Genomic DNA, 9952 nt, shown 5'->3' with positions numbered 1-9952 from the left:
CCACAGTCTTTTAAACAAAATCAAGGCAATGAGTCCATTCCAAATGGTTGTTTTTGTTGAACTGATATATCAATCAAAGAATCAGCAAAGGGAATAATCCTATTTTGGAAGAAAACCTTTCATTATACAATGACCTATTTCATCCATAAAATCATTTAGTTCAGAAACTAGCTCCTCCCGATGCAAATGTTTTTGCACAACTCTCAATTTCCTGCATCAAGGCTCCCTGGATCTTGGCAGTAGTTGTGTCACAGTGGTTGTCTTCTGGCTCATAACAGAATAAAACAAATGGATCATTTCAAAAGTCAATCAAGTATTGGCCTTGTAGAGAGAATCTACATTGACTCTAAGCAGAGCCAGAGAGTTCTGGGGAAGTCTGATTAAATAACACTGCTTCCCTGAAATAGACTATTCTGCCAAGAACCAAATAGAGTGTCAAAGGAAAAATATAGCAAGGGACCAAACAATATTGGATATGCACCGAATCACAGTGCCCAAATCAATGTTTTAAATGTAAATACTTGTTTTCTTTTTTAAATGACAGAAGAGAAAAGAAAAGGAAAAAGGAGGTTCTAAGAGCAGAGCATGGCTCCTCCACTTTGCAGTAAATCAAGAAGACTGGAATTCTACTTATGGCCCCTAACCAATAGCTACTTGTTTCTCTTATTCCACCAATAAAATGGCCAAAATGGTAGTTAATAGAAGCTTTGTATCCTTTTTTTATTTAAAATTTGGGGTTCCAAATTCTATCCCTCTTTCTCTTCCTCCCTTCCCTCCTCCCTGAGGTGGTAAGCAATCAAATATGTTAATAAGCCTTGTATCTAATATGCAAGTGCATTCATCCTCAATAATTTTCATCTGGAAAATGGTAATAAGCAAGGAGATAGTAAGAAATCAACCAGCAGTGTCAATGAATTCATATCAATAGCCCAAATAGATCCATTCCAGAGTACTAAATGAATTTTCAGATGTGATTTCTGAGGCGCTAACAATGATCTTTGAAAAGTTGTGGAGAACAGGAAAAATGTTGCAAGATCAGAGACAGAAAATATTCTTTCAATTTTCAAAAAAGCAAAGCCCAAAATCTTCAAAATATTGCCACTAAATTTTAATTGAAATGTTTAAATGTTATACAACTACCCGTTATTAATGCAATGGTTCATGATCATTTAGAAAAGGATATTACTAAAATACAACGTGGTTTCTTCAAGAATAATTTTATGCTGTAATAATCTAGTTTCCTGTTTTTTTCTATTGCAAATACTTTGTGTTTTTCAACAGTATTTTACTTTTTTCCAATTACATGTAAAGATAGTTTTCAACATTCATTTTTATAAGATTTGGGGTTGCAAATTTTTTCCGTCCCTTCCTCCAATCATTACAACAGCAAGGAAAACAGCATGGAACAGAATGCCTGGATTTCACCAGGGAGGCTGTTTCCTTTCCTATAGTAGTCCCCAGTCTATGCAGAGAGATTGACCTCCCCTAAGGAAATGCATAAACACTCCCATGACTCCTCTGTATTCTCAGTAGCCCTTCACCTTCAGTAGCAAGTACAAAGGGTATGATCCAGCTTCATAAGAATCTCTATCCTAAATGCCATGTTCAGGTCATAGGAGCAAACTCCCTGATGTTCTTTCCCGTTCTGAACTCAGGGGCAGTGCCCTTCACCCCAAAACAATATTGTCAGCTAACCAGGAGCTAGCAAGGAATCCCAACTGATATCTAGTCAATGTCTGACCCCTCCCAGGCAGGGCTCAACCTTTAGCAGTGCCTAAGGCACGTTGATCCTCAGACTGCAAGGTCTCAGCATGGTTTATCTGCATCAAAGAAGGCACTGTGCTCTATGAGCAAAACAGAATTGCCATAGCTCAAAAGACATATGAGACATCTCCACTCCAAATGTTCCTATGGTCTATCTGTGCCTGACCTACCTATGGTAGAGCATTACAAGCTTGTACTGATCTGATCAGCTGCAGTGGGACACACTGTACCTTGACCCCAGCATAGTGATGTCATTTTGGTCCCCTTCAAGCTCAAAGGACAACCACCAACCAACCAACTCCAAAATTAACCAACAAGCATTTGCCAAGTGCTCATTGTGTTTTAGAATAGTGGTAAGTGCTGTGGATACAAATCCAAAAGTTCCTGGCCTCAAGGAACTTGCTTCTAATGGGGGAGACAACATAGACATATGTATAATATATACAAAAAGAACACATGATAATTAGCTTGGGAGGAGAGACTTCATGGTTCTGTTTGAGCTGAGTCTTGGGAAATCAGAGATTCCAAGAGGCAAAGGTGATGAGACAAGGGATTCTAGTAATGAGCGATGACCAAGGCCAAGAAGGGAGATGGAACAGAATGTGTGTGTGTGTGTGTGTGTGTGTGTGTGTGTGTGTGTGAGTGTGTGAGTGTAAAAATGACTAGGCAAGAACTGATGAATTCTAGAGAGTGTTGAGGGGAATAACGTGCAAGTCTAGGAAAGCAGAACTGGCCAACTTCTAACAGAGAGCTCGTATTTGATCTTAGAGGTAATAGGGAACTAATGAGTGGAGGGGTGTCTTTTTCAGATTAGTACTTTAGGAAAATCGACTTGGCAATTATGAGAAGGATGAATTAGATTAGAAAGAGGTTGGAGACAGGAGGACCAAACAGGAGGCTAGTGTGATGGTGAGAAGTTATGAGTGCCTGACAGAGCATGGAGGCTGTGAGTGGGGAGAAGACAGGTGTCAGAAAGGTTGTGACTATAGAACTAATTAGATCTGGCAACTGATTAGATATATGGGGTGAGAGTGAGAAGTGAAGGATGTCATTACTGAGGTTGCAAAACTAGGTGACAAGGGAGGATGGTACTGCCCTTGACAGTAATAGGGAATTCCAAAAGAGGGGAAGGTTTTAGGACAAGATAATAAGTTCTCTTTTAGTCATGCCAATTGAATGGCACAGTGCATAGAGTGCTGGATCTGGCCTTAGGGGCAGCTAGGTGGCGCAGTGGATAGAGCACCGGCCCTGGATTCAGGAGGACCTGAGTTCAAATTCGACCTCACATAATTGACACTTACTAGCTGTGTGACCCTGGGGAAGTCACTTAACCCCAATTGCTTCACCAAAAACAAAACAAAACAAACAAAAAAAAAACTGGCCTTAGACCCTTAACTAGTTACATGACCTTTGGCATGTTACTTAACCTCTCTTTGTCTCAGTTTCCTCAACTATAAATTGGGAACAATAATAGCATCTACCTTCCAAGGTTATTGTGAAAAATGAATTAGAGATTTGTAAAACTCTTGGCACTTAATAGGCAATATGAATATAAGAGCTCTATAAGTATACTATATACATACTATATATATATTATGCATACTACATATATACCATATATGTTATATAAATGGTAGTTATTATTATTACATATATTGAATTTGAGAAGCCTACAGGACAATCCAGTTTCAAATGTCCGGTAGTTAATTTGTGATGAAGGAAGTTACAATTATCATGCATTAATGAAAATGGTAATGATGGTTTTCTGGTGGTTTCAATTTTTTGCAAATTTTTTTGTGTGTGTGAATTCTTATACCTAGTGCCATAGCCATACCTAGGGTGGGGTTATCAAGGCTTTGCTTCAGGGTGCTGAACTTAGAAGACACAACTTAAAGGGTCCCAATAACATTTTCAGCCCTTCAACATATAGAAATCATAGAGCCTATTACTTACTACTTAGCAAAAATAACTAGTTAAAAGCTATCAAAACTGTGGGCTGGTTTTTCCTCCTCCATCCCATTTCACCCCCTACAACTAGAAGCATGGTTCCCATTGATAACCCTAGTTATAGTTTGTGGTGTTTGTCCAGGGCATAATAGCTCCTAGTTATAGCTCTGCACAGAATTGATGGGAAAGGGGAGATGAAGGTCAAACCTACTGAAGGTAGATAAAACTATTCCTATATACACTGTCAAACATTTTTACTTACCTTATTCTTTATGGTATACATCATTTTCATTTCCTATTTGGCTCCTCACCCTATCGCTTTCTGGAATACTCCATGAGCCTCATTGTCTTCATATGCTATTTATTCTTTCACAATAACTCTGTGGTATGATTGCTTTTAAGAGATTCCTATGCACTGGACATCCATCCTTTTAGGTTCCAAGGCACTCTTTCTGATAGATAGGTAGGTGGTGCTAGAGTTGAGATAGAGTAATGTGCCTGGAATTCAGAAAGTCCTAAATTCAAATTCAGCCTCAGACACTGCCCCACCCTCCAATTGCTTGACTCTGATTAAGTCACTTAACCTCTGTTTTGCCTCAGTTTCCTCAGCTATAAATGGGAATAATAACAGCACCTACCTCAAATATTTCTCTGTGAATAAGGGCATTGAAAGCCTGAAGTCAACACATTGAAGTCCATTATTCTCTTTGACTAAGAAACATAATTCAGGAAAGTGTCTCAATAAGCTGGATATCCCTCCATTATTGTGAGGATTAAATGAAATAATATTTGTCAAAAATTAAATCCACAGCTCAATGTCTATTATGTAGTAGGCACCAAATAAATGTTTATTACCTTCTCCTTTCTTTGCCCCTTCTCCCTTCCACTATTCTATGAATTAGCAGAAGTCAGTCCAGATTAGACACAGTAAACAAGGACTTTGGGGCCCTTATGAATTGTTAGGCCCTCGGATGGGTTCCAGAACATGTTATGGAATCTCCTTTCCTCGAGGAACTTAAGACAAAGCTAGATACCTATCAGTCTAGGGTCACTGATAATGTGATATTATCACCTTGGTGGGTTCCTTCCAAATCTGATTCTCTCCCATGTGTGAGCATTATTATTGTTGAGCATTATTATTGTTAGGTTAGCCCTGCTGAATCTTGCCAAGTAGTGCAATATCATCCATTTGTGGTTTAACTCTGTCTTCTGTTTCTTTCCATGTCTGGCTATATTTCAGTGGTTATATTGATATTCAGGTTTAGAGGAAAAGCAGCTGAACCACCTCGTATATTTTTAATGATTATCATTGTGTCCTTGCTCTCGAACAATTCTCAGTAGTATTTGCAAACTAAGAGTCCTGGAACCGGGTCCTAGCCCACCTTCAGGAAATCAATCCTGTAATTGAAAGGCTGAATAATAGTAGCTATTGGTGTGGAAAGCAAGCTTTTCTGCTTTGTTAGCTTGTAGTCAGGCTGACATTTGGGAGACACCCTTGTCTGGTCTGAATTTCATCTGCCTTCTTACTGAAACAAGAATTCTGCATTTCCCTAATCTTTGCTTGCACTTTACTTTTGATGGAGTTAAATGCTGCCTTCTTAGAGATGAACAAACTGGTAAATCCTGTGGATTAATTGTTTTTCAGTTAGCAGCTTCTGAATTTCTCCATCATTTTTGTCAAACCAATCTTGATATTTGCAACTGTTCTGACCCGGATGAGTAAATACAGTGTGTGTGGTACACCAAATCTCTGAAAGCTGCCCACTCCTTTTCTGCTCCTCTGTTGCCAACTGTGTGTTGGCTCTGTTTACCCTCCAAGTTAACAACAAACTGTTCCTACTCAGAGAAGCACTTTGAGCTCTTGACATTAAGTCTTCTTGTAGTCATCTTTCCTTGAGGCTACTTCTTCTGTTGAACGCAGATGTTTAGCTTGGAGAGGATGTCTGTGATTAGTCCAGCACTGGGTGTCACATATCACCTTCGTCATTTGCATGTCCTGTCTGTCTCTGCTCTTCACAATAACATAGTCTCTTAAATGCCAATGTGTTTACCACACAGATGCATCCATGAAGTTTTATGGCACTTATGGTAAATGGAAGACAGTTTTGGTGATGAGGTCATGAGATGCACAAGTTATCAGTAGTAAAGCAACCTTTGCTGATGCTGTTTCCAACTTCATTTTTCCTAAAGATTCCCTGCCATATCTGGTAGTCTATGCCTGCTATGGCATTAAAGTCACGCAGAATTATAAACTTGGGGGTAGCTAGGTGGCATAATGGATAAAGCACCGGCCCTTGATCCAGGAGGACCTGAGTTTAAATCCTTCCTCAGATACTTGACACTTACTAGCTGTGTGACCCTGGGCAAGTCACTTAACCCTCATTGTCCACAAAAACAAACAAAAATAAAAACAGAATTATAAATTTGTCCTCTTTCAGAACATTGATGTTGAGGGTCTTCAGGTCTTCATAAAATTTTTCTTTGACCTCATCAAGGTTCCTTATTGTGGGAGCATTTGGTGCTTCCCTGCAACTGGCAATCACATTGTCATGAGTCTGTCATTCTCCCCTTTTGGTAGGCATACAAACTTGCTGACTAGATTAGTTTTGACTGCAAATATATGCTGGCTTCTCTGTGCTCCCCTTCACTGTGGTCACTCCAGATAAATGTATATCCAGCTCCAACTCTGGCAAGCTGGCCTTCTCTTACTAGCCTTGTTTTACTCAAGGCTGTTATTTGGATATACCTACTGAGTTCTCTCACAATAAGAGCCGTTGTCTTTCAGGTCTACTGGATTTTGTGTTGTATTTAAGTGTGCACACATTGCCTGTACCCATGATGAGTGGAATTATCTTCACAAAAGTTTTTTTTTTTTTATGTTTTTGTATTTCAACTACAGGGTAGTATCCCCACCTGCCACAGTAAGCAGGCCAGGGTTAGGTGAAGCAGACAATTTTTAGGGTACCTTTTCTAGCCCCTTCCTCATGCCAGGAAGTGAGCATTACAGGGCTTTAAAAAGGCTGCTCAGTCACCCAGTAGGCTGTCAAATCCTGCTGCTTCAGTCCAATGAGAAGATGACTCTATGACTTGGGCCACCTGTGTGCAGGGTTGTGACTCCCAGGGTATCCACACCTTTGCTTCATCAGTTGCCTGTTGCCACAGGACTTTAGCTAGGTAAAAATGGTATGGATCGTGTCTTTTGATTTGTGCAAAAATTAGATCTAAATAAGGCAGAGTGGTGTAAAGTCATAGACCTTACATTGTCTTCCAGAGGCACCAAAGTTCAGTGGAAAGACAAAAGTCAAGACAACTTGAAATGTAATGGATAGCATTGGCATCTTCAACATCTAACCAAGCCTTAAGTGCTCCACAGAACCTGCTTCAGCCTCCTTCAGGGACATTGGAACAAGTTGTTCTCCTCCACCCATTCTGTTGGGGTATATCTTTACATGCTTGGTATAGACACACATACCCCCAACTCACTCAAACTCAGGTTTGAAACCCCTGAGTTACCCTCAACCTGGATTAGCACATCTGCCAAAATGGTTTACCAGAGCATGGCCACTGTGCATGCTACAGCTTCTTGGAGCCATAGGTGAGAGTTGGGTGAATAAGCAGGACATCGAAGATGGAAAGCAGCTCTGGAAAGGGCTCAGTACCCCTCACACCAGAGGGACTAGTCTTCTTTGGATATCCCGACACCCAAATGGAGCCCAAATATCTCCAAGTCCTGAACATATGATAGCCTTACTAGTATAAACAGCTATGTAGAAGAACATCATCATGAATATAAAACTAGTCCCAATGAGTGCAAATAATGAATCCTTTCAGGTTATCACATTGTTTGAATTTGCATTACATATTTCTACTGGACTGGAACTATTATCATATTTTATATAATGACAATTCTGAATAATACAAATCCTAATAGGACCACTTCAGGGGAATCATTATTAGCATTAATCTGAACCTTGATATTTAGGTATTACAGACATACCTTATTTTATTGCACTTTACTTTATTGTGCTTCACAGATTCTGTGGGGTTTTTTACCAGTTGAAGGTTTGTGGCAACCCTGCATTATACAAGTTCATAGGCATCATTTTTCTAACTGTTCATATTTTGTTTCTGTGTCACATTTTGGTACTTTTCACAATATTTCAAACTTTTTCATTATTTTTATTTGTGTTATGATGGTCTGTGATCAGTTGTCTTTGATGTTCCTATTGCAATTGTTTTGAGGTGCCATGAAGCATGCCCATATAAGACAGTGAACTTAATTGATAAACATAGTATGTGTTCTGACTGTTCTACCAACAGGCTATTTCCTATCTCTCTCCTACTCCAGTTTCTTATCATGAAAATAGTTAAATTAGGGCAATTAATAACCCTACACTGGCCTCTAAGTGTTCAAGGGAAAGGAAGAGTCAATCAATGAAGCAAACTTCATTTTTGTCTCATTTTAAGAAAGTGCCATAGCCACCCCCACCTTCAGCAACCACCACCCTGATCAGTCAGCAGCCATCAACATCCAGGTAAGACCCTCCACCAGCAAAAAGATTATGATTCATTGAAGGCTCAGAAGATAGTGTTAAGGGTTAAAATTCTAGCTAAACTGTCTAAAATATCTAATGAGTGGTCGCCAATAAATTATAAGCTTTAGCAAGAGTTAGATTTTTAAGCATTTATTAAGGAGAATAAGAATTTGGTAAAGAGAGAGAGAAAGGCCTAGATTCCTATCTATTAAAGGGAGAGCACATTTCTAGCTCCCTTCTCCGCCAGAGTCCAGAGGAAAGAGAGCCAGACTGAGCGCCAGTCTCTTCCTTCCTCCTCCCACTAGTCTGCGTCACTTCCTCCCCGCCAAAGAAAAGACTCCTGGTCTTGCCCTCAAAGACCTTCGCTTCATGGGCAGAACTCTTCTACAGTAAGTATCCAGCAGGTGGCGTCATTCCAATCGTTACAATAGTCAGCATTTTTGAGTAATAAAGTATTTTTTTAGCAGCTCACCTATTTTTATTTGCCTTTTTTTTTTAATTGAACTTTCCTTTTACTGGCGCTGTAACTCCTTTATACTGGCCACATGAGTAACTGGAGGGGGGAGGGGGGAGGGGGAAGGGGAGCCGGTTGTGTGGGGGTGGGGTCTCCACAACATTCCATTTATACACAAAACTAAACAACAAGTACAAAGCCACTATCGCAGTTAGAAGTTGGCAGCACCGGAGAAAGGAGAAAAGTGGCGTGTCAGTTAAAAAAAAATACTGGGAAATACTGGCCTCTGCCAAATCTGGGTATCCCCGTTGGGGCTTGGTCTGATACAACTCAGGAGGAATGAGAATATCAAAGGCGGTTGGGGAAGGCCAGAGCCATTGGGTTGAAGTGAGGGAGGTCAGGGGTTGGGGGTGGTTTGGCAAATGGGTGAAGGGATCGCCCTGCTCCTGCTAGGATCCCCCCAGCCCCTCAGGCCTGGCAGGAAGGGGGCAGCCTGCTCCCCAACTGGGCTTGGGTGGCCCCAGCAGGGGAGCTGGAGGTGGGAGACTCACAAGGGCTTCCCCTCCAGGTAAATCACGGCATTGCCCCCCAGTTTCTCAGCCAGGGTACAGCGGTCCTTCACTTCCTCGTAACAGTTGGCTTGTAATTCATGTTTGATTCCTGTCAGTTTCTTCTTGATGGCGTCCTTGGGGCTCACATAGATTATTTTGCTCTTGAGAGGGGCACACTCGGGGGCCCAGAAGATGAACACCAGGTCCTCCTTCTTGATCTCCTTGGTCTTGTAGGTGGCATAGTAGACGGCGTAGCAGCAGTCCTTGTCTGGCAGCATATTGACAAAGGTAGTATAGGGGTCATCTACAGTCTGCCCCACGTCACCCACCAGGATCTCCTTGCCCTCCTCCAGCACGATGTTCTTCTTATCCTCGCTCAGGCAGAACAGCACGGCCTTCTTGCGCTTCTTCACCTCCTCAGGTGTCGAGGACTTGTGAACCTTCACGTCGTTGAACACCTTAATCACCCCATCTGAGACAGCCACCCCAGAGGCCATGGTTCCGGAAAGGAGCGAGAGAGTGAGGGAGGGAGGGTGAGGGAGGAAAGAGGGCCACAGGAGAGGAAGGAGTCGCTCCTTTGCCACCGCTGCCTGGAGCCGACTGAACCGTAATAAAGTATTTTTAATTAAAGTATGTAGATTTTTTTAGACATAATATTATTGCATACTTAATAGACTACAAGATAGTGTAAACATAACTTT

The 9952-nt window shown here is 41.1% G+C and overlaps 1 protein-coding gene across 1 annotated transcript; it reads right to left on the bottom strand.

The window, feature by feature from the left end:
• Window positions 1-9071: 9071 nt before the first annotated feature.
• Window positions 9072-9748, bottom strand: LOC122736419 (cofilin-1-like). Its single transcript, XM_043978622.1, has one exon. It carries the CDS (start codon window positions 9746-9748, stop codon window positions 9248-9250), a length of 501 nt encoding a protein of 166 aa, XP_043834557.1. The 3' UTR covers window positions 9072-9247.
• Between the last annotated feature and the right edge of the window lie 204 nt (window positions 9749-9952).

Source organism: Dromiciops gliroides, chromosome 1 (genome assembly GCF_019393635.1).
Source record: "Dromiciops gliroides isolate mDroGli1 chromosome 1, mDroGli1.pri, whole genome shotgun sequence".
NCBI classification, from domain to species: Eukaryota; Metazoa; Chordata; class Mammalia; order Microbiotheria; family Microbiotheriidae; genus Dromiciops; species Dromiciops gliroides.
The sequence above is the reverse complement of the archived record's forward strand: the minus strand, read 5'-3'. Positions and strand labels throughout refer to the sequence as shown.